The sequence below is a fragment of the Camponotus vicinus genome, unplaced genomic scaffold (genome assembly GCF_025532165.1).
Source record: "Camponotus vicinus isolate PSW18456_S1 unplaced genomic scaffold, iyCamVici1.0 SCAF_4, whole genome shotgun sequence".
NCBI classification, from domain to species: Eukaryota; Metazoa; Arthropoda; class Insecta; order Hymenoptera; family Formicidae; genus Camponotus; species Camponotus vicinus.
The window spans coordinates 9844551-9872362 of NW_028141976.1; the positions used below are offsets into that span (position 1 = coordinate 9844551).

Below are 27812 nucleotides of genomic sequence, written 5' to 3' on the forward strand. Positions count from 1 at the left end.
AGTGCGAGATCAGTGTCAGATCGTCAATCAGTGCGTTCGGACGATAGAGCTTCGTCTTGCGTAGTGTCATACTATTTTGTGAGGCCTGTCGCGCCAACCGAGGAAGAACGGTATTTTCGGTGTTTTGCGCTCGAACCACATCTCCTAAGATATTTCGAGGTGAGTCAATAGAAGATGGCAACTTGAGCGAGCAACCGGCTGCCGAACACGTGCACGTTTGTGCTTGCGCCGCCAACGCACTATTTAGAATCGCATAAATACATAAGGTGATGGATAATAATGACAAATTTTATATATCCGTATTTTATTATGTATAAAAAGAAAATAACAGATTTTATATATTATATATATTTTTATCAATCAAGAATAGATCTTTTCCCTTAAATGAGATTAAATGCTAATTCATATAAATTAATATTAAATATATGCTACTTTATATTAAATATTTTCTTAATATTTACTATTATAAATCTTAGTCTAAAATAAACATCTAAATCATCTAAAATCTAATCTAAAATAATTAAGTCACAAATTAAAATTTGTTAAAACATAAATGAAATAAAGATAATCAAAGACTTTATCTTTTTAAATTTAAATATGCCATTGATACATAAAAATTAATTGTATTTTATATATATTTTTTTATATAAAATTAAAGCTATAAAAATACAGTTATATAAACATAAATCCATAGAGAAATATATGTAGAAATAATTAATTTCTAAATTAATTGTCAAATTCCTAAATAAAATTTCTAAATTTCTAAATTAATAATAATCTCTAAATTTTTAAATTATGAATATATATTATAAAACTATTTGTGTGTGTTTATTTTGATATCCTTATATTAATACTTTTTGTATAACTTTTTGGTATTTTATTATTTTAATTAAATTAAATGAGATAGAATATTTTTCTAAAAATTATTGTAAAAAGTGATAACAAATGTTATCAAATTAAATTTGCTTTTTTCTTATTGTATTTATTATTATATTAGTATTATTTATATTAGTATTAGCAGGAATAAATTACAAGATATTAATATAAGAAAGTATTTTTAAAAATGTTAATGTAAAAGCAAGAGAGAAGTCACATAATGATTTTATTTCAACCATTAGCATTATATTATCATTATTATTAATTTCATGTTGTTTTTATAAAAAGATATATTTTCATATTTATATTATCAGATTAGATCCATATATTTAGTTATTTTTTTTATACATGTTCTTGTCTTTATAAAAAGGAGGAGAAACAGAAGAAATAAGATGAACACAGTTGAATTTTTTTGACAATATTTATTAAAATTTTTAAATTATTCTTATTTTTAAGATAACAATTTTTCTTTGTTTTATTTTTTTTTATTATACATATAAAAATGAATTTAAGTTAAATACTATGCACATCTGATCAAATGTGAAATTTCCCTCTCCTATTCTCTCTCTCTCTCTTTCTTTCTATTTTTCTCTCTATGTTACGATACTCCTTACTTACGGATCTATTTTACGATATTTTTGGCGTTAAAACTCCGTTAATGAAATTTATGTTTTCTATAATACATACTTCTTAAGAGTCATATTTTATAAGCTTTGTGTTATGAATTGTGTGCGTGTTTTCCTAATATCGTTTGCAATATATATGTCAATACAATAATACAAAGAATAAAGGAACTTGTAAGAAGAAATATTACAAATGTTACATATGGCACAGAAAAGAATTTAAATTATAAGTAACAATTATCTGAATTATACAATGCAATATATAATTGATGCAGAAAAAATAAAATAAATAAAAATTTATATACACTATGTATAAAAACATATTATATATATACAAAAAGATTATTATATTTTCACCATTTAACCAATTCGATTATTTGCATTGCAGAGAAATGATTGCTGGACATTAATAATACATTATGCTTTCAGATTATAAAAAATTGTTCTACAGTCTTAGTTTATGAAAAAATTAATATCATTTCGTAATACCTTCTTTATTACAAAATTTTATTCTTATGATATTTTTTCTTGTGCAGATTCCAAAATATTTATCATTATTATAATAAGAATCAATTCGTTCTTCAAAATTTAAATATAATCTTGCAATACACGATATTTCACGGGGAACGAAAGGGAGTTGTATTTTTAAAACAGTTTAAGATAAAAAACAATCATAAAACAAAATTAAATGATTTTATATGCTTATGGTTTTACACTTTTATTGCTTTTATGCATTTTTATACATGGATACAGCTGTAAAATGTAATTTTTTAAATTGCTCTTTTTTAAATAGGTTCCACAGTTGGGTGTATATTAGTCAATGCAGTTTTTATCATCTATAAAAAAACTGTAAAAGTGTGTCTAAAAATTATTAGTTTAGAAGTTATTTTAACTTTAGGGACAATAATGTGAAAAATGTCGAAAAATTAGATTATACATTTTTCCGGTTTTTAAACTATCAAAATCGTAATTTTTAATATTTGTTAATTTAACAAATGCTTTTAAGTATTAATTTAACAAAATGTTTCTAAAAGATTTCCTTATAAACATTAAAATTTATAAATTGATTTTTTGATTATTTTAAAAGTATTCACTTATATATTATTACATAAATAAAAAATACATAAATATAAAACACGTTTCAAAAATAGTTGTAATTAATATGTTACATCTTTAATATATATTAATATGTTATATATAGTTTGTTAGTGAATTCATCTTTAAATACATAATAAAAACTAAGATGTATGTTTTGATTTAAAAATGGTAGTAAGCTTGAAATTTCAATAAGTAGTTGTTTTAAAAAATTTAATTAAATTGCCATATTTTTCCTCCTAAATAAAATTATTTTTATATAAAAACTTTTATATAAACACTTTTATATTTTTAATAATTTCATATGGACAATTGAAAATATTTATTTATATCGAAAATATTATATACAAATAATGTGTTAATATTTTTTAAGATATTAAATATATATTATTTATAAAACGAGAATCTTTATAAAAATATCAAAAAAATCATTATTACATCTGAAATATTATAAATTATATTATTTATTAATTGAAATATTTTTACAAATTAGTAATTTAGATTCTGTTAAAGATTATAAAACAAGACTAAATAAAAGCAAAATTTTAGTTATTTCATAAAAAAAAATATTTATTTTATATTTTAAATATTCTATAATTAAATATTTTATAATTAAAATAAATTATTCAGCATGTTAATTTTATATTTTTCAGAAAAGTTTTTGTAAAATATTTTATAATTAAAATAAATTATTCAGCATGTTAATTTTATATTTTTCAGAAAAGTTTTTGTATCAAAATTTATTAGAAACATGTACAATAAGTTGCAAAAATACCTGAATGCTGTTGATTTTAATATTCAATAATTTAATATATGATTCTATCATAGTAATAATCTTAAATAAATTAAAAAGTTCGATTACAATTTTCAAATTTTTATTAAAATATTAATATATAAATATTAGATATTGTTTTAAAAATACAATTTAAATCAATATTTACATTTCTTTGAAATATTAATTGTGTGAATATCATTTTAGTATTTGAACGATTAAATAATATTAACACATTCATTACAGTATACATTTTTATAATTTAATAAAACTTTACTATATTGATATAATATCGAGTTATAATTTGTTTGCTTATATATATATACGATCTACTATGTATATATCCAATTCTATCTGTTTAAATAAAACTCTAATTTATTGAATAATTTCGCATTAGCTAACATATAAATTCTAGAATGATGTAATTGTATTGTATCTCTAACATCTAATTTAAAAAATTAAAAAGAAAATGGCATAAGAGCGTAGCATAACTAATATATTTAATATAGTATATTTAATTGACATTTAATTGACATAGTATATTTAATTGACTGTTGGAAGCAGAGCGCTTACTAGACCTCCGGGGCAATTTAGTGTCACCTATGCGTCGAGAACAAATTCGTTTAATGTAATGCGTCACTATCTGTAATATAAATTGTTAACATCGCGCTGAAGAAGGATCAAAAGATGATCCGAAACGTTCGTTTTTTGTTATTATAATGTATTTTTTAATAAACTAATATTGAAAAAAGAAAGAAGTGTTGTTACTTCTCTGCGCTCCAACTACCGCGCGTTGGCTCTTATGCCATTTTCTTTTTAATTTTTTGATTACTTGAGCCAAATTTCTAATTATTAAATCTAATTTAGTTATTTTTACATTGACTTTGTTTATTATTTCTTTTTATGAAATACTCTTCGATAATACATTATACTCGCGTTAGTTTTCTTAAATGTCAGGTAATTGACATCGATGTCGATCATATATACACGCTTATACACGCTCACATATACTCATTTATACTTACACACATATATACTAAAAAATGTTCCCATTCTCTAACTATCATGATTTGGAATATGCTCATATATTTTTTGAAAGTTAGTAGTTGTCTTGTACGAAATAAATATCGGAAAACACTTCGATCTTTAATCACTTATTCTTTCGTTTTTCGAATTAAATTTCGATATCATGACCAACAATTCCACCACGTAGTAATTATATCCTGTATCCATTTTTTTTTAATTTTATTATATTTATCTAGACCAAATATATATTAAATTTATTAAATTAAATATATTAAATTTTTACTTTATTTTGAAAAAATATTATGTTTCCAAACTCGTAAACATATATTCTAATAAAATTTCACTATATTATTTTTTCCAAGGAATTTGATCAGAGAATTTTCTGGCATAATAAATTTGTTTGTTAGAGAGAATCAGTTATTATATAACTGAATTATAGCATAAGTTTTCAAGTCAAAAATTTTAAAGTCAAAATATTGAATTTCTTTTTATTATATATTAATAAAAAAATTAATGTCAATACAATAATGTTAAGTATTTATAGCTATTTACATTAACACATGTCTCTAATGATCATGTTTTTTTTTAATTTTTCTCTAATTATCTTGATATTGTAAAAGAGAAAGTATTAATTAATATTCATTTATGATTTAAAATCAATAGTCTCTTATATTATAAAAAAAGTTAAATTTCAGTAATTTTTAAATTACGATGAGAGTATATAAGTAGAGAGTATATAAGATATAAGAGATATGATCTTGCATTTAACATATATTATTAAGGTGATGATTCCGGGAATTTTAGGAAGATTTTAACTGTTTAATAATTTAATAATTCTTAATTTTTTTATGTAGAGAGGAGAATCAACTTACGTAAGAAAAATATATTATTTTATTTATAAAAATAAAGATAATTTAAAATATAAAGGAACGCATGCTACCAAAAAAATTTGTTACATATATTATTTACATATATTGTTATATATATTATGTTATATATATTAGTTTTTCTTTAAAATTATAAAACTTATATTTTATTGTTTATTAAACAATTATTAACGATTAAGATTGGTAATACAAATAAATATGACAATTTGAATTTTTGAGTTCTACATTATTTGCATATTTTATAAGTTTACAATTTTCCGCTCATATATTAATTTTACAATAAATAAAATTTATTCTGATCGATGGTGAAGACATGGAGAATTATATTTATGGCTATTTTTATTTGTTTCTTCGATATATAACGTTACTTGATTTCTCATCTAGGAAACATTAAAAAAATATGATATTATCAACAAATTATTGATATTAACAATAAAAAATTATGATAAATACAACAAATACGAATTTAATAGAAAAAAATGATATAACAGATAATGAAAACATATATTATAATAAATGCAGAAATAATAAAACATACGATTCAGCGATACAAAAATTATAATCAATACAAATAGTCATTATATCGAATATTTTTTATAATACATGTTATATATTATACATTGTATTTTCGATGAAATAAATTATTGTGAACTTAATATGTGTGTATTTTTTTTTTATTTTCTTTTTTTTCATATATTGATTTTAATAGCTAAATCTGCAGTTATACGACAAGTTAAGCATCGTGAGATTGCTAATATAAAAGTTAAAATACCTCGGAGAAAACTGTAGTATTAAAATATAAGTACTCTAATATTTTTTTCTCGGAAATTTCTATTCTATAGAATTATAAAATCATAAAATAGTCATTTCAATATAAAAAAATTAAATCTCCTTTATTTACTACTAAATTATTACAATTTTGAAACCGTAAACTTCTTCTGAATTCTTACTTATTGTTTAAAAAATAGCAGAAATATCTTAGACAAAGTAGACTATCAGACAGAGTAGACTATTCTATATATAGGTATTTAACTTTATGTTCTAAATTATGTTATGCTTTTTTTGCCCTTTTATGTATGCACAATTATTCCAAAATATTTTCGAAAATAAAGTTTATAGTTTCAGGGAAGAAATATATGTATTGAATTTTTTTTATTTATGCTTTTTTATATTTTAATATTACTTTTATTTTTGTAAATAGGATAATATATCTTTCCTATATAAATGGATTCTCTTCATTATAAAAGAAATTAAGATAGAATTATTAAGAAATCAATAGAGATAAGAAGAGTTTATAAAATATTTTGCATAAATTATTTTAACATGTATTATTGAAAAATAAATAATATATTGCGTTTGTTGATTATTTCAGAAGATCTCTGCTCTGCCATTATACGAACATCATTTTAGATTATAACATGTATCATCCATCTTCAAGATAATGGTAAATATAGTTCATAATGAAAAAAATACATAAACACTTGTGACTTTGGCACTAAATGGACAAAATTTTGGAGGGATACTTAGAGGAACTCCATCAGATGGAAAGTCCAAAATGTCTCGGTACTTTGGACCATTCAAGTTGCCTAAAGGGCAGGTTACGCTAAAAGCAGTTTCTTGAGAAGTAATTAATGAGTAATAAAAAATAATGAGAAGTTTGTTTTAAGACTAATTTCGAGTATTAACAATGAAAACGTGGTATTTTTATTGTTAATTTATTGCAGAATCGTAAGCATGGGTTCTCAGTAAGAGAAATCGAAGAAATTGAATTTCGTCGATTACAGCGCCATCTATCATGAATCGAGAAAAATGTTTCAGACAAATTGTATGTGTTTTTAGCCAAAGATTCCGAATATGCAATAAAAAATAGGGGTTCCCATTTAAGATTTCAAACTTGCCCCCCCTCACCGCCCAGGGGGAGGGGTGGGGGGGCTCATTTTAACGTCATTGTACGTCCCCCTCGAAATGACAAAATTTTGATTCTAAACATTTTTTCGTAGTGTGCTTATTTTTCGAGTTATTTGGCTGCCTAAGTTAAAATGGGTCACCCTGTATATATATATATATATATATATATATATATATATATATATATATATATATGTATATATATGTTATTGTATTTTTTTTTTAAATAAAATATAAAAATGTAAAAGTTAACTATTCTCCCGGATATTGTTTAAAAAGAGCTGTACGGAGAGCAGTCCTATTCGAAGCTGATTCATTTGATATCAAAAATTCGATAAACTGTAGTTAATGCATGAAATTGTCTAGTAGATGAACGAAGGATTAATCGAAAAATTGTTTTGGGACAAAATGGCAGCTATTTGACACTAAGATATTCTTTTTCGACTTAAAAATCGCTCATTTTTTATTAAGTAAAAAAAAAGTATCTATTAAACAACAAAATCCTTCGTTCATCTACTAGGTTTTTATATGTAGAAGAAGCCTGTAAAATTTCAAGCAAATCGATGTAACGGTTTTCGAAATATCTTGCTCACCGATTTTGAAAAAGTGATTTCGAGAAAAACGCGTTTAAGATTTGTGTCAAGTTTACTCTTAAATAAAATGTAGATTTTTTAATTTACACAAAATCATTTATTCCGGGCCCATATAATTTTTGTTTATTTAACTCTTTATATATTGGCTTGATAGCTCAAACATCAGAGCTCAAGCTTTATAGTCGTGTTTAAACGAAGTTATACATTCTAGCACTTCATGAAACATACACTTATAACTCCATCAATTTGCATCCAATTAATTTGAAACTTTTAGAAAATATTTTCAATATGATATACTTCAAGAAAATGTAAAAACAAAAATCGTTTTTTTTTTTACTTTTATGACTAGGCATAATCCCTTAAATAAAAATTGAATGATATTAAGGGATACATACATATAATACAATAATATGTATGTTGTTTTTTTTTCTTTCATCTTAAATATGAGGTCGTCTTAAGTTTTTTAAACAAAACATTCAACATTTTATTCTAAAATTTAAAAAATATCGAATTGAATAAAAACTTATTTTTATAATGTCAAAAGTTAATTATTAAGAAATTTTTAAATTAATATATAATGTAAATAATGTTGTGTGTGTGAAATGCAAGAGAAACTAGCAACTTTAACATATATAAAAATGTAAATGACGTAAAAATGTGAGAAAAGTCTAATTGAATAAATACTTTAATATGTATTACGTATATCATTTTTATTCATTATTGATGTTCTTGTACATTTATATTAAGCATAACAAACAATATTTCGAGCATGATTTATACACCAAAAATTTTTTAATATCTTAATACATGACAATTAATTCCTTAATTTTTTAAATTTATATATCTAATACATTTTTACTCAATAATCGATATTCTTTAGAATTTTTTGGAGTAGAATATTTTATTTAAAAAATTCTAAATATAAGATCTTCATATTTCAATAAAAAACAAGATAGCAAAAAACTTATCAAGAAGCACAATAGTGTATCATGTGCCAAGTCATGCGCAATAATCATGTGTAGTAAGAGTGAGGCATACCATATGGCATATCTATATGCAAACTGCTCAGTTGAAAATATCTCGGATTATCGAATTTCAGTGATGGTCGGATCGACTAATTTTTTAATAATCTTAATTGATAGTTTCGATTTTAAATATATAGAAAATGTTTTTATTATGCTTCTACACATAGTACGAACAGAGATATTATGATACAAAATCCTCTAATGTAGAAATTTGGCTGCGTTTTGAAATTCAGTGGAAGTCTATAAGTCCAGTACTGGAAATCTACAAGTTCATGTTACGTATAGTGTAAATTTTCAGTATTGATAGTGAATTTCAGAATGCTACCTTTAAAACATCGCAGTTGTATCATTTCATAAACACCTTAGAACATATACACTAGAAGAGTCATAGATATGATGTATCTAAATCGTGCGTTTGTCTTTATTTAAGGAGTATAAAGATACATGCTTACTTTGTTCCGTGCATTTTGCGTTTTCTCTCGCTTGCATGAAACAGCATTGTCTCTCGTTATGTTACGTACGAACAGGAGAGAATGCAACGAACACAAAACAGAATGTCTTCTACGTGTACTTCGGTCCTTCTCCTCAACATTCGGACTCTTCTCATAGATACACCATAAAAAAATTGATTTTTGCAGTCTCTAACATATATCTGCTGTTGTTTGTTTATTTACCGCGATACGCATGTATCAATTATATATAGCATAACTGCGACTTGTGTGTGTGTGTGTATGTACTATATATATGTGTATATATGTATATACAGGGTGTCACAGGTATCATCCGTCAAAAAAAAACTATAAATAGAGCTCGCTAAACTAAACTAAAAAGTCCTATACCATTTTGCAAACAACCACGTAAAATTTCGAGATATTAATTAAGGAAGATCGGCTAATAAGCGCACAATTGGCGTGATTAGACAGTCGGCCATTCCAGCGAGGACAACGCGGAGTGATCGGATTGTATTTTTGCAATATTCCGACGCGGTTTTGTAAGATTTTAATCACTTTCTAGTCAAATAATTATTTTTCAAATAAAAACCATTTTTAACATTTAAAAATCAATATGGTCCTTATTTGAAAAATAATTATTTGACTAGAAAGTGATTAAAATTTCTGACAAAACCGCGTGGAAATGTCATAAAAATACGATCCAATCACTTCGTACCATCCTCGCTAAAATGGCCGACTGCCTAATCACACCGATCGCGCGCTTATTAACCAATCTTTTTTAATTAATATCTCGAAATTTTACATGGTTGTTTGCAAAATGGTATAGAACTTTTTAATTCAGTTTAGCGAGCTCTACTTATGGTTTTTTTTTGACGAATGATACCTGTGATACCCTGTATATATATATATACAGGGTGACCCATTTTAACTTAGGCAGCCAAATAACTCGAAAAATAAGCAAGATAGAGAAAAATGTTTTAGACAAAAGTTGTATGGTTTCGAGGGGGCCATAAGATGGTATCATTGGTTTGACCTTGAAGAGTCATTTGAAGGTCACGTGAAGGTCACTTCAATTTTTTTAAATGGAATACACTATATATTTTTGTACATTCTTGTAGCTTATTTCGAGAGCTTTCCAAAACACTATAATTAAGTACCTTTCCGTTAAGTACTTTTTGAGTTATGATGCTTGAAATAATTTCTTAATTTTACATAAACCGTAAAATATCTTGTAAAATATTCATTTTTCGATTATCTTACCTTAATACTTTTATGTACAAAATAATGAGAGGAATCAATTGGTGTAAAGAAAACACATAGTTGTTTTTAAGAAAAAATATGGAATTGTTAATTGCAAATTACATATTTTTTCTTCGAAACAACTATGTGTTTTCTTTACACCAATTGATTCCTCTCATTATTTTGTACATAAAACTATTAAGGTAAGGTAATCGAAAAATGAATATTTTACAAGATATTTTACGGTTTATGTAAAATTAAGAAATTATTTCAAGCCTCATAACTCAAAAAGTACTTAACGAAAATGTACTTAATTATAGTGTTTTGGAAAGCTCTCGAGATGAGCTACAAGAATGTACAAAAATATATAGGATGTTCTATTTAAAAAAATTGAAGTGACCTTCACGTGACCTTCAAATGACTCTTCAAGGTCAAACCAATGATACCATCTTATGGCCCCCTCGAAACCATACAACTTTTGTCTAAAACATTTTTCTCTATCTTGCTTATTTTTCGAGTTATTTGGCTGCCTAAGTTAAAATGGGTCACCCTGTATATATATATATATATATATATATATATATATATATATATATATATATATAACTGATACCATCGCGTATCGCAGCAAATAAACAATTTTAAACAATGATAGAATGTTGGAAACACTTTTGTTATGTTGTTTAGATTGGTTGCAGTTTCAGTATATATATTCTAACAAAGATAAACACACATAACATAGATAAATTTTCGTAAAATTTCACATTTTGCCACAAGGTTGCTCAAATAGCACTGCAGTACAACATTATCATTGAATTCTATATGTCCTAAAATAAGGTGATTTATTATCCATATAGCACGAAACATTTTAATTATCCTAGTAAACATAATACGCGCAATATTTCAGCAGAAATCAAGCAAGAGCTACAAATAACTGCAGATCTTGCTGATTTCTATCGCTAATTTGCTGTCAATTCCACGCATGTAAATTTTGTTCAGTTTTTGCCGCTAATTTGTTATAAATTTTGTAAGCAGATTCTGCCGGCAAATCACAAGGCTAATACAAACATAAGTGATACGAATATAGTTGATAATTTGTTAATAATTTTCGTATAAATCTGTTGCTAATTTGCTAACATATTGTACGCATTTTGCTTAGTAGAGTAATATATCAACAAAATTTGTAGATCTGCTGACAGTCTATCAACATAATATGTCATATATATATATATATATATATATATATATATATATATACATATATATATATAATTTTTTAAAAAGAAAAATATTTAATACTTAGACAAGTGTTGAGAAAGACGCAATTATTAATGACTAAGAAAACATATAATTATAACCTGCACAGCATTTTCGATTCTTTTTATATTATTTTTATAAAAATAATTGTAATGATTATTTGATTCTTATTGCGACTGTATCTCTTGAAAAACTATAATTTTGTAGAAAGATATGAAGGAAAGTACAATGTCAAATATCGAAAATGTCTTTCAGAATTGCAAAGTTGTTTGTCTTTTTTTATATAAAGAAAACGATAATTTAAAAAACATAATAAATATAAAATATGAAAAATAAATATAATGAATAAACATAAAAATAATAAAATGAAAGAAAGAACAACAGAATTTCTTTTCTTCTTAATATTTTTCTTTTTCATTACTGACCAAACTATAATTATTGTATAGATGAAAATTTTAAACTGCAAATATAACAATCGATATGTGAGCGTTTTGCAATTTTTTAGGAACATTATCTTTCTTCTATTTATTATTGAAGCAAAAATGAAATCAAAAATTTTGTCTAAAATATGATCTTATTTTAGGAAGATAAACTCTTAAATTAGATCTTATTTCACAGTTAGAATGATGTTTGGCGGACTTTTATTAAATTTATTAATTTGATAAATGAATGAAATATTTTATACATTATTCCATTTTCAATTTTATTTAAGAAATATGACAAACTTTTTGCATCAATCTCATAAATATAAAAATGTATTCTTATGCATCTGACCTTTTTCTATGTTGCCAGGTTGTTGGTCCAAGTTAAGATATAAACTCTTGTAGTGAACGTCGTAGCAGACATATTGCACGTGCCAGATACGCATTCTTGAATTGTTACCAAGAAGCAGAGAGAAACAGAAGTAGACATGGCAAATCGAATGAAGGCTTTGTACAATCAGGTACAGTACATATACAATAAGAATTTAGTTGGAAACAGATATTATTTAAGTTAGATAGATCTTAAATATTTACTTAATACTTAAATGCTGGCATATATAAACTATATAGCATATTTCATAATATTTTAACATCAGTAAAAATTTACGAAATAATGAATAAATAGAAATCTACTTAGAAGTTAAGACACAATGATAAATATCAATTAATAGATACAGAATAAAAAAATACAAAATTTTAATAAATATACAGTACCCTCCATAAGTTTGGAAACACTCTATAAAGGTATACAATATAAAGAAAATAACTTTAATTTCTTTGATATTTGCCGGATGTTATATCCTTCTTCTTGTAAAATAATAATCTTGACTCGCAATTCATATGGAATCTGGCACGTCGGAGCCATTTTTAATGATTGTAGTAATTTTTGTTACTTTTACAGAAACTAAAATCAAACTGCACTTAAATGAGTTCTTATTACTCTGATGTATGTTTCTAATGCGCGTAAACATCACAGGCATTCCACTACAGCATCTGATATGCTGTAGTAGCACTAATTGGCAGAACAAATCAACGCGCGAAATTTAATTCCGAGCAGTTCGGTGCCGCGTAATAATTATTCGACATATTTTCGGTATAAACAGGCGTCATATCATCATTTAAACGTCTTACAATATATTCATATGAAAAATCTGCACAGATTGCTGCCATGCGATTGTTTATCTGTAAAATGCAATGTGTTTCCAAACTTATGGAGGGTAGTGTATATTAATAAATAAAAACTGAAACTGCTAACGCACTTAAGAAACTATATCAATATTCATGAAATTAATATATAATTGATATTAATATAATATTGATATTAATATAATAAATTTTCATATGAATTTCACAAAATATAATAATATATAAAAAGATATTGAAAATGTTTAAAAGAATTGCGAAGTCATCTACTAATAGGGTGCAATTTTCATAGTTTTAATCTATATTTATATTAATTTTATACAAAATTAATATGAACGTTTTTAATAAGATTCTCTTGTTTCTAGAGCATCAGATTCTCAAGATCTAGTATCTATTATTTTTCTTATCTGACAATCGTAATTTATTCATATGAAAATTACAATTTTCATACTTTTTATTTTATTTCTCTTCGAAAATAATTGTAATTAATTAGTAAGATTTTATATATATATTTTATATGTTACGTTCCGCAAATAAATTATAATTATTTTTAATATCTACAAATATTTCTTTTCCAATAAAATATGCATGCTATGCAACATTATTAAATTATATTGTTTTTTCACAATGTTTACACTTCATTTTGATATTATTTAGTTTAAAAGATTTATAGCAACTAAAATGTAGAAAATAAGTCACAAAGTTATTTACAGAATTACATATATTAAACAACAGGGAAAATATGTTTGTTTATGTAATGTCCAATGCTGCAAATAAAAAAATTTTTTAATTTATTATAATTGATAATTACGATTTTCGACACAATTATTTTGACTTTGCTTCACATCTTACCGATTTATATCGTTATAAGAAAGCTCCTGTGTCAATTTTGTGTCGTCTGTGTTGTTTGTTGGAAAGCATCTTATGTAGATACTCGCTATTGCACAGTGTTGTATGTACATAACAAAAAAAAGTAGCACGAAAGCATTCGATTGCTATAAAGCATATCAAAAATAACAATAAAAAATATAGTGCATATATTTATTTAGATAGACAAGTCTGCTAAGATCAGTATTCCAAATTAAATCAATTATTGCAAATTATACGCTGTATATTATGTTGATAGAATTCCGGTAATAACCGCGCATGATCTGTTGTCTCAGTTAATGTCGACAAAAATGAAGCAGAAAACAAGCAGTCTCTGTATCATAACATGCTATAAAAAGTGCTACAAAATTTAACTAGAAGTTTTTAACGTAAAAATGATAGATCTTAAACATTATATCACTAGCATATCGGCACAATATGTCAACACTGACAATGAGCATGCTATATCAATAAAATATCATCAATTATCAAATTCATCTACAACCACGGCATGATAGCAAAATACGGCAAAAATTAAAATTAAGACACAGTTAAAATTTATATAATATAACTTATAATATCTAGTTCTATTGTATCTATATTTCCAGATAACCAATCAATATGATTAATCGTATTGCTGGATCTGCTGTAAAATCATAATTGAATCTGTTAACATATTGTTAGCATTTTGTCATCTAGAAATTATTATTAAGTAGTAGTAATGAATTAACAAAGTGATTAGATCAAACTAGTGCATAATTTGTTAAAAATCTGTCATAACAAGAAATTTCTATATCAAGTTATCAAATTATTCGATTACTAGAGATTAATAATAATATAAACAGATTAATTTAGCTATATATGATAGCTATTTATAGCAAGTGTGCCTATTTAAAGTAAAAAAGTGGAATAAAATCAAAGAATTAAAAAAAATATTAATATAGAAAAAAATATTATAAAAAAAATAAGATTAAATTAGGCCTTATATTGTAAAAAAGAATAAGAGATGATTTAAGGAACGATACAATTTATTTATTAGTGCGTAATAAATTAGTAGATGCAACAAAAAATTCCTATACTAAATTCCTATGTTATCTAATTTAATCTTTACAATATATATTGAATTTACTCTTACTTTGCTTGATTAAATTTGAATAAATTTTTATACTCGCGAATATATACGCATAAATAAAATAAAAAAGATCAAAGAAAATTAGCCTGAATATCAATATAATTTTAAATGTTGCATTTCTTTATATACTTCTCACGATTAAATCTTTTATTATTTTCTTAAAGGCTAAACAAACTTTAGTTTGAAATTCTGTGTCAATGTTTTTCAGGAATCTAGCATCTCATATTCGAGTGTGATAAGAAATCGCAGAATCACATGATCATCTTCAAGAATATGTCAGACAAAAGCATGTGCAGTTGTTATTATATCTGTTTTACGTTTAAAATGTAGGTTTTTTGTTTGAGAAATTTGTTTTTCGGATGATCTCTTTTCATCTGTTTCAAAAAGTTTCTATTAAAAGAAATTTTTATTAAAAGCTTTTTCATTTACAATTATTTGTAGCATTATTTCATATTTAAACAGTTTTATTTTTAAAGTTCGGGATTCCTTATCTTAGATTTCTATGCGTACTTTATTTCTAGTGCTTATAATATTTTTTCATTTAGATAGTTTAGTTTTTCACATATTCATTTGTTGTGTCATTTTATAGAAGTTTGAGATTTTTCTTTCAGAAAAATAATTAATCTCATTTGTTAAATTGTCAATCGATATGAAGTTATACTATAATTTTTTGTATTTGAATGATAAAAATTTGATTGTAAAAAAAATTATATTTACAAGAACATTTAAATATTTGATATAATAATATGTAACATATATGATTTAAAATATTATACATATTTTATTGATAGATTATATATATTATATATTATGTGTGTGTGTGTGTGTGTGTGTGTGTGTGTGTGTGTGTATGTGTATGTGTATGTATATATATACAGGGTGTAACTGAAAAAGCGCCCACGGAACAAATAGCGTTTTTCCTGATTAAAAATCGAGTCGAAAAATCCTGAACCATTTTTTTCTATAATGCTTAATAAAGCGGTAATTATTGAGCTATGATAAAGTTGCGCCACCCTGTATATGTATATACACATATATTTTTATATAGTTAGTAAGTTACATAAAAATTATTATATAAAAAGATTATTTTTATATGTATCACATTTTTTAATTAAATTTCTTTTTAATTTGATATGGATATTTGTCTTAATTTTTTATTAAATTTCTATCTACCATTTTTGTCATAGATATTTCAAAAAATTTTTAAGATATTTTTAGGATGTTTCATATTTATGTGAGTTTATTCACAAATATTAATATTTGCTGAAAGTAAGAAGAACGTATAAATATTGTACTAATATTTTTTTACTAGGTTATTTTTGAAAGGCGACTTCTTTTGGGTTGTACTGCTCTTGTGGGATTGTCAGCATGCATATGGTCTGTGGCTATAGGAACTGATCATTGGTTCACACTCGGATCACCAGATAATCATGGTTTACCTTTGGGAGGTGCTAAAGTTGGTAGAAGATTGATTTATAGACGCACGGGTCTCTGGAGAAGCTGTACCATTGGATTGGCACCCAAACCGAAAAATTCTACGAATTTAGTGCATTATGGTGAGTATGATTTATTTTTTCACAAAATATAATAAAAATATTTTTTAAGAAGATTAAAATTAACTTAATTTTATACATGCGATAATTAATTTTATACATATGTAATTATATGATATATGATTAATATTTTAAAGGATGCTCTTTTATAATTATCTATTAATTTGTAAAATAAAGAAAAATAATTTTGATGATTTCATATATATGAATAGATTTTTTTAAGATTTTTTTAATTTAAAATTTTGCCGAGTGAAATGTTAAAACTTTTTGGAAGACTAATTTCTTTTTAGAAGAGTAATTTCTTGAAAATAACTTTTTTTGGTATTGAAAAAGGAACACATTCAAACCCAGTTTAATTTTTAGTTACAATTGATGATCAAAGTAAATTTCTACTATTGCATATAGAAAAAGAAAAATTAATATTTACTTACACAAGTTGTTCTTGTGTATCATATCTTTCTTAATTGTTAAAATCCTCTTATAGATTATAAGCTTGATGTAACTTTACAAAGTATAATCTAATGATGTCGGTATGCATATGATCTGTGGCTATCAAGCGACGCGGTAATGTCATAACGCCAAGTAGATAAAAACTTTTCAGCTTGTCGACAGTTTTGCTATATACAGATCACGACGTTATCAAGCTCATCCGGAATTTCACGTCAAGTAAACAGACATTTCAGATTCGATTACAGACATTTCAGAAATTAAAGCCGTAATAAAAAATCTAACGGCACTTTTATTATATAATGTGAATATGAATACAAGATTTACATTATATAATAAAACATTATATAATAAAAGAGCTCCTCCCTTACCCACGTATTCAATTTATGTTTTAAAGAAAGATATATCCACAGTAACAAAACGTGGTAAATTGAATACATGGACAGGCAGGGACGTAGCCCTTCGCTTACACTTCACCTTTTTTTTTTGCGAAAGAGGAGAGATATATTACGCAGCTCCTACTAGATGACCTAATGAGGAAGTGTGAGACTCCCTAGCTGTGGTGCAAGACTGAGTAATCTACTAAAAACTCCTCTCTTCGGTTTCTCCTTCGATCGCTAGTATCTGGATCCGGGATACCATTGTACATTTTACCCAGATCTGTACCGATTGCGCATTACGTTCCCTTCCATCGGTTTACCATCCCGATCAAGAGTCAAGGAGGACGGACCATCTCTTTACGGCCTAAAAGGCCGAGGATGATTCGTTCTCTTCCATTTCCATTGAGAAGGACCTCTCATCGTCGTTTACAACCCGTCTTACACGATGAGTCCTACCAGAGGATCTTCCAAGAGGACCGAGGTCATCTTTGACTCCGATCTTCTCCTTTCTAGAAGCCTTCTTCCTGGAGGGAGGGGAGAAGAGGCATCCTGTTCTCCAACAAGAGACCTCTCTCCTGTAATTCCCTTACATTATCGCATTCCTACCTCCTACATCCTAAGGCGCCCGGATATTTTGATGGGAAGGGTCGCCGCAACAGTTTCCCGGATGACAGCCTTCCCGATCGTGCCTTTCACTTCTATCTTAAAAAAATCTAACTTAACCCAATCCACTTTTTAGAAGTGACATTATTTGAGATAAATAGTTTTTCGAAAATATTATTTTGTTTTTAAAAAATTGAGGTCAGCTTAAATGAGAGGATTGGGTCAGAGTAAATTTTTTTAGAAAACATGATGAGAGTATTCGATTGCATGCATTCAATTTATCATATTTTGAAGCGCGATTTTAAAGGAAGAATTTAAAATTACAAATAAATAAAACCAATCTAAAATGTTCATAAAATTAGACAGAAGAAATCAAAACAAAAGCATTATATCTCACACCTATAAATATATAATAAATATTTCTATATAAAATGTGCATATTCCTACAGAATATTTATATAGAATGTATATATGTTGATTTCCTTAAATGCACATGATCCGAAAAGTATATCCATTTATTAATAACTGTTTAATAAACTCTGAGCAATAATTAAAATCTTTTAAATATTACGCAGGGACATAATCTGGACAATATATGTATCTAGATCAAGATCATTAGAGTTGGATCCCCTTTTCAGTATATTTACCGATAACATATTTAACATAACACATTTGATGTCGTGCTATTATTTACATTTTCGACATAATAGTGCATACGTATTACATTGCATGTTATAAACAATGTTATTGTGTCAATATCACCTTATTTGGTAGTAAGCACATCTATCTATTTATTTATTTCATAACACCAAATTATTGTACTTATTAACATTGATATTTTGTCAAAAATTTCCTTATTCGGGTAGTTCTATTTTTTGATAAAAATATATTTTTTTCTTATATGGGTGAATTATTTACTGCTATAATATATAATAATATAACATTGCTATAATATATAAACTAAAATATATAAAATTGTTATAATATATAATATGAAAATTTACGCGCGTGAGCATATAAATTATTAATTGATACTTATTAATGGTTATTTTTGTGAGATTGCAAAGAAAAAATTTTTGAATAGTAAGCGTGATGAGGCGCATACGGTTATCATGCATATAGTGATATAGAGGTATTTTTAACTTATTTCTGAAAAATGCGCTTTTGAAATACAACTTTATCATATATAGTTGAATTTGGCATTAAATATATGTTTTAAGTTTTGCTTTAAAAAAATTTTAAAATTTTTATAAATTGAGGAAAAGGAGGTAGAAAAGGAGGAGGAAAAGGGATTTTGAAAAATGAATTTTAAAATGAATATTTTAGAATGATCTTATTGCATTGTTATAAAGTACATTAAAAACCATAGAACATTTATTTGAAATTTTTCTTTATATTTTTTACTGTTTCAACGATATTCATACAGATATGTGAAACCGATTAAAACTGATTTTTTTCAAGAGGATGTTTCACCTTCTTAATGGCATTTAAGTACATATAAAAAAATATGTGTCTCCTTTTTGACCTAGGCTACAACATATCCAAAACTCATTAAAATCGGAGGTGGACACTTCTGACCCTTTCTTAACACTCTTAACAAGGTAAATGAAATCGTCATTCACAAACGAGTAAGTGGACTTTTGTGGAAATTCACGCATCATCCAGTTATAGATGAGATGGCAGTCAAAATGTTAATAGTTTAAAAATTAAAAATCCAAGAACTTAAAAGATTATTCTTCTTTATATAAATAAATTTGATAAGTTTATTTCTAGTTTACACACACACACACACACACACACACACACACACACACACACGCACGCACGCACGCACGCACTCACATGTATATGCACAAGCGCACACGTGCGCGCGCTCGCACACACACACGCACATATATTATATTTATATATATATATTTTGTTATTTTTCAGAGGAATGCGAGTATTTGGATATGTTTCCGACAGAGATGCAAGTAAAATTAAATCCAAGTTTGAACATGACAGTATTGAGTAAGTATTTAATTAAATGTCTAGAATTTTGAAATTAATATATTTATAAAAGAAGAAAGTCATTTATATATACATATATATATATATATATATATATATATTATAAAGCAGTTAAAATATCGAGGGAATTATATTTTGCTCCTTATATCAAAATGAGATATTCATTTATTGAAAGCATATAATTACAAACTATTATACAGTATGATTGAATTGTGTGGCTATATTACTATATGTTACTTTATCAGCATTTATTTGAATGCCATAAATGACTACCACAGCATACAATTGCATTTAATCGATAATATATTTCAATTAATTGATATTCTATAAACGGAAATTATAAAAAAAAAGATAGCCACATTCTACACAAAATTTTAATGATAATAACAATACATTTTACGTGTTAATATGGTATATATTTTTATTATACAATTAAAATAAGTTAATATATGATGAATAAGGCGATTATTACCGGACATTCTGTATGTATGTATGTATGCATATATATATATATATACATATATATATGTACACGCACCGGCAGGAATGGTGTCGCGGTATGTATGTGGACGGTCGACGTCATACGCACACACGTGAAGCGCGCACGTACGCGAGCCAAGAATTTATTCATTAAATTTTATCTTTTTATAATATTATCTTTTTAATTTAATTATTATTTAATTTAATAGAAATAAATGCCGATCTTTAGTGCACGCGGTTAAGCCGCATTTCTTAAAGAAAGAAAAGAAAAGTATGTATATCGATACTAGAGCGCAAGAGACACGTATAGAAATAGCGCGGTGTCCCGCGCGATATATAGCTGTCTCGCTCGCACTCTCTCTTTCGAGCGTCGAGCGAGAGAGATGGCTATCGGACACCTCTAACTCGGTATCACGTCTTATAGTGTTTTCTCTCTCGCTCTTGTGCCGTGCGCGAAGGACGCAACATCGGAATGCCCCCCACTACTCTACCCCCACTTTCTCTCTCGCTGTCCAATCCGCGTACATGCGCGCTTTGCTTGTGTGAGTGTGACGTCAGTGAGCGTCACATAAGCATACCGGGACACCATTCCTGCCCGTGCGTGTACATACATACATACATATATACATACATACATATGTACATATACATATAAATACACATATACAGAATCAAAAATCTATATGTATACACTTTGATAAATTTAAAACGGATAAAGAGAGAGAGGAAGAGAAAGAGAGAGAGATTTTATGGAATCATGAAAGCTATCTTTTGAGCAGGATGGCATCTTCAACCTCCACGGAGCAAGATTAAAAATTTTAAATGATATGAAATGGCATTGAGTGGGAGTACTCATTTGAAAATATTTTTAAAGACAAGAAAAAATGACCTTTGAAAGTTTGCTGTAACCTTCCAATCCAGAATTATGATCACATGAGCAAAAATTAGTTCTTTGTGTTATCCAAGATCTACGGCAAGGATATCAGGTTCCGTATGTGTGTGTGTCTCAGGATTCGACCATCTTTAAATTTGTTGCATCACACACATATTTCTTTTGAGCTTAAAACATTTTGGTCATAAACACTTATTAACCTACAATGAATCTCACTCTGATTTACGCCTTCTTGCAAAAATGATAATTGCGTGCACTTCAAATTTGGAATAATTTTTAATCACATTGGTGCCATTTTGTTCGCTTATCAAACTTCGATTAGTGAATGAAAAACAATGCTTATACAGCTATTCTTCCCCTTTTCCCATATAACGATACCTGAAACTTCGAGGTTGAATGTACAGTTCACATGTATATATATATATATAAGAATAATAAAAAGGGATATTTGGGATACTGGATTATCTCGGAAAAATGACGTTTTCGGGAAAAAATGTTGTATATAAAAGTTGTAGGATACCAAGTTACCTATCATATAATGATATTGGTTTCACCTTGATCTTGGGAAGATCACATCAAGGTCCCTTTGAATTTTTTTGAAACCTTTATTTTTTTATTGTAAATTCTTATAGCCGATGTCGAGACGCTATAACTTTAACACTATAACTAAGTTCCATTTGGCCAAGAACCATTCGAGATATACGCTGCTATAATTTAAATCGCTGGGCGTTAGTATTATCTAACGTGTACCACGCGGAGGTCGAATTTACACCACTTCGGGGTTCTTTATTAAAGTAAGTCTCTGTGTTTCTCATATGTATGTGTGTGTGTGTGTGTGTGTGTGTGTGTGTATAAGGTATTTAGGAACAACTCCAAACAACGGTCGGTGATCCAGCCAGCCAAAGCAAAATCGATCAATTCAACCAACCAAAACAACTTTGGATTGTTCCGTTTAATTGACTTTCACATGACCTTAGCATTTCTATCTGAAATTAAACTAATCTCTATCTTTTCTTCCTCTCCACAAACTCTAAATTTTTATTTGAAATATTTTTGTCTCTTATTTGAAATAAAAGTTTTCGAAATATTTGGCTGGACTGTTTAACACGGGACACCCTGTATACACACACACACACACACATACACAATGCTTGATATCTTTATTATTGGATCACTTTCATATATAAATTCTATGTACAGTTTGTTTGCAGAGCGTTAGGGGTTCATTTTTTTTCAAATAGAAAAAATATAAGAAACAAGGAAACCGCTAAAATATATTTTTCTTTTCAAAACCGTATGATGCTTCCTAGACAGCGTCGTGGCCTTCATAAACCGTTATTTATTATCACTGGCAGTTTTTGATTTTCCCGACTGCAGGAATTTTGACTGTGCAAGGACGTATTTTCAGCTCAACTTTTACCCCAGGATTTTCTTTGGATATTCGTTTATCAAATATTCTGCCAGCTATCAATACAGTGAAAAACAATTCTGATCTGCAATCAGAATAAATAGATAAATAATAAAATATAGATAAATATCCAAAAGACGCAACAGCGGAACAATTCTTCATTATATTGGGGGGAAAAACCCAAAAATAATCGCTACGTTACAATACATATAGACACACACACACACACGCGCGCGCGCGCGCGCGCACGCATGCATGACGCACCCACGCACGCATTCAAGTGCACGTGAACGCGCATGTATTTATATGGGTATATGCATATATATATATATATATATATATATATATATATATATATATACACATACATATACAGGAATATGCATATACATGTACATATACATGTGTATATATACAGGGTCCTGAAATAGTCATTGGTCAAAATCAGGGATTGGATTGGGCTCGTCATAAGGATGAAAAAAGTTCCCATAAACGTTAGTCCAAAAACGCATCCTTCAGGAGTTACGACTCATTTATTTATCAATTTCGAAGAATAAATACTTTCAAAGTTTTTTGATCGTACTTACTATGATTTGTGCTTTTTAAATTAATGTGTTTAATAAGTAGCTTAATCGAGTGATCTGTTGTTACAATTGTAATCCAATATTATTGTCCGCGCACGGAGGCAACAGAATTCAAACACAACAATCTCAGCCAGGAATCTTTGAGCGTGTTAGACAATCAATGGTTAGATGGATGGAAGCGTATGTTTTAGTTAACGGTGGACATTTTCAACAACTTCTATAAATAAAAATTAAGTTTTTTCCTTTCATGGCCTTCCATTTTTCGGAATCAGGTATTAATAATTAAATGAGTTGTAACTCTTGAAGGATGCGTTTTTGGACTAACGTTTATGGGAATTTTTTTCATCCTTATGACGAGCCCAATCCAATCCCTGATTTTGACCAACTATTTCAGGACCACCCTGTATATACATATATGGATATGTGTAATTCTATGAAATTTAAAGCTAGGTTCAGAAATCGAGAAAAATTCCTCTCTTTCTTTCTTTTGAAAAGAAAATGACTAACTCGGGAGCAATCAGAAATCTTTTTGAATGTTTCGTGTGTACCGAGTCGGTTTCGGAACCTAGCCTAAATATATATTCACAATCTAGCTTGATCAATTTATGTATTTTCAGATTACGCCAAGACTCAAGTTTCATTTGCTATAATCAGTCTTTTCGTAATGGTGATGGGCTTCTTCTTTTCAATTTACACATTCCGAAATCCACGCTATATGTTTAAGCGTCTAGCCGGAGGAATACACTTCATAACTGGTAATTAGCATTGCATAATATATTTTTAGCTGTATGATAAGTTTAATCCGTGATAAATTTTTAATTAGTTTTTAATTCCGTGTATTTAAGTAATAATATTTACTGGTTTATAAAGCTTTTGATTGGCCACTTTTAGAGGCATTTTTATCGATAAAAAAGGACTCAGAATATGGGACTCATCATATTTTCATTAACAAAATATTGTACAGTAATAAATATTTAATCTATATCGAGTAAAATATTTTCAAATTCAAGTTGGGATAATAAAGAATTAACAGATTTTATTATGAATAATCACCGCAAATGAAAAAGAGCGACAGTCGAAAATTTTATTAAAATTCTTCATTGATCTATACACCCGCAAAAAAAACGGACTACTAAATTTTAGCACAATTTTTTAACATCTTTCAATAGCGATAAATCAGTAAAAAATCATTGCATTGAGATAAAACAACGCTCAAATTAAAGCTTGAACATTCCTCTTGAAAATCAAGGAAATCAAAGAGTTACAAAAAATTGTTTCATAAAATGATAGACGAATGAAGATAGACTTTGAGAAATGGGAAACAAATTTTTAAACTGTTGCGTTGCTCAGGAGAATCGGCTTCCAGATACAAAAATGTATAAGTTTTGAAGCTTATTTATATTTCCTAACAAATTCATATTTTAATCAATTTTCTATACTCTACTCTTTCAATTATTTTCTATTCTATACTCTATTTTATCTCTATTTTATCAATTTTTTACTGTCTACACTTTAATTTCCTTGTTGAAAAAGTTTTTCATGATAATTTATTCATGATAATTATTTCTGAATTATTTCTGCAGATTTTACAAGAAAAAGTCCATTTTATAACATTTTAAAACGATGTAACTATATAAAAAAAATCGTACAAAATTGATTAAAGTATGGATTTGTTAGGAAATAAATAAGCTTCAAAACACTCATACATTTTTGTACCCGAGAGCCGATTTTCCTGAGCAATCCAACAGTTTTTTCCAAAAAGAAATTTGTTTCCCATTTCTCCCAAACGTTGAAGATAGATTTTTCTCAAAATCCGCTATTTTATAAAACATTTTTTGTAATTCAAATTTGATTTTCTTGGTTTTCAAGAGGAATGTTCAGCTTTAATTTCAGCATCATTTCATCTCAATATGATAATTTTTTGTTGATTTATCGCTATTGAAAAATGTTAAAAATTTGTGCTAAAATTTAATGGCCCGTTTTATATATATATAAGAAAACTTTAATTAATGCGTTTGCGTTCTTCTTCATTCTTTTTTCAGCTGCTTGCAATATGGTGGTGATACAAGTGCTACTTTCTTCAATCGAATATGAAAGTAATCATGTCTTCGAAAATTTTCCAAAGAATGTAGTGATAAAATATGATTATTCGCTTATTCTTGCATGGATCGTATTTTTATGCAATTTAATATCTGGTCTTGCCTTCATGCTTTTCTCAAGGAAGAGAAAGAGAGATAAAGCCCCTACGGAAGAAATAGCTATGGCTGATGAGCCAACAATAATTGGACGTTAAATTTCTTTTATTACTATTGTTATTAATTTTATTCTTATTGTTATTCATTGAAACTATGAGATTTGAGTGTGAATTATAAATGATGCTAGCTATATAAATATGCTTATAATTAGTTTTCTTATTTTGCTTCCTTATTAAGAACTGATAAAAAAACAGAATTATTGATGCATATAATACTAGAAAAATTATATAATATAAATAAATTTGAACATAATTAATTAATATATTAAGAAATTTACAGAATATTTGAGAAGTTCTATATTTTGTGCAAAAAAGATTTAGAAAAATTTAGAAAATTATAATCGAGTAATTATATATATATATATATATATATATATATATATATTTGCATATATTTATAAATATATACATATGCAAAGCGTATATAAAGGAATAACGATATTCTGTAAATATTGTCAAAAATATGCTTTAAACAAAAATTGTAACATTTGAAGTGATATATGATAGTATTATCTTAACACTTTGGATTATTTTAAAGATTCTGTAAAAGTTTTTAAGTTTTCTTAAATAGAAACATCTATTTTCCTATAACTAATTAAAGCGATATTATTTTAAAATTATATTAAACTCTTTTTTGTTCAAAAGTTTCTAAGTTATCAATTGCGAAATTACAGTATCGCTAACATGAGAATGATTCGAGATGTCATATAAAGAATGCACAGTTAGATTTACTTTTAATACTCTTTATTTGTGTATGTACGTGTGCGTATATGCACATATATATATATATATATATATATATATATATATATATTCATATATACTGTGCAAGATGTGAAAGATTAGAATTTTGTAGTTCATAAATTCTACAATATGATAATTTCAGATTTTTTTCACAATTTGTCATGAGATCAAAACTCAGTATAATTTGTTAATCCTGCGATATATTCTACGATTTATTGATTCGAATTCTCTTTACAATGATATATTATATGTTTGAATTCTTTACAATTATGTGTGAAGTATGATAAAAGAATACAATGAATGCCTTACAACGCGTTATATAATTGAAAGAGGGGAAACTATGTAGTAAAATCTAACTGTAGAATTCTCTTCACAATACAGTTGAATCTCGAAATAGCACTGTGCGGGTATACTATAACCAGATTACTCCTATTTCTATCAAATTTAGAGCGGTAGCGACTGCGCAAAACTTACACGAACACGTCTTTTCAAATAAACCACTAAAAGAGGCCATTATATACCCACAAATCGAGCCACAGTATATACAGTAGCATAATTTTTGATAATTTCAGAATGAGTGAAAATGCTCACGTGCTAATTTAATATATAAATTACAGTATGCAGATTTGTTTTAGTTTCTCTCTCTCTCTTTCTCTCTCTCTCTCTCTCTCTCTTTGCGCTCTTTCAATCTTATAGAAATACCCATATAAGACATTTAAATAAAAAAGACATTTATTATATAATAAATGTAATTTTTATATAATTCTATTTACAAATATTTATTAATATTTGTATCTGTAGATTTTAGATTTATTATTATATATATTATTATATTAAATTATTACACAGACACAGACACACAGACACACACACACACACACACACACACACACACACACACATTACATTATATTATATATATATTATATTATATCATATATATTATATATTATATGTTATTATATATTATATATATTATTATATTGTATATATTATTTTGTAAATTTTAGATTTATATGCATATATTTTTTTAGTTATATGGCAATAAATTATTTGAAAAATAATATGATATAGCCAAAA

General features: G+C 26.7%; 1 protein-coding gene across 4 annotated transcripts; it reads left to right on the forward strand.

Moving 5' to 3' along the window:
- Positions 1–27812, forward strand: LOC145970002 (uncharacterized). 4 transcript variants are annotated; one of them, XM_083096347.1, is made up of 7 exons: positions 1–159; positions 6652–6723; positions 12546–12696; positions 16690–16933; positions 20293–20370; positions 24352–24489; positions 25777–27812. In XM_083096347.1, the coding sequence occupies exons 3-7, from the start codon at positions 12664–12666 to the stop codon at positions 26025–26027; spliced, it is 744 nt and encodes a 247-aa protein (XP_082952473.1). In that variant the 5' UTR covers positions 1–159; positions 6652–6723; positions 12546–12663; the 3' UTR covers positions 26028–27812. The 4 variants fall into 4 exon arrangements, with proteins under 4 accessions (XP_082952473.1, XP_082952472.1, XP_082952476.1 ...); XM_083096349.1 differs by lacking the exon at positions 1–159 and adding an exon at positions 248–266; XM_083096346.1 differs by lacking the exon at positions 6652–6723.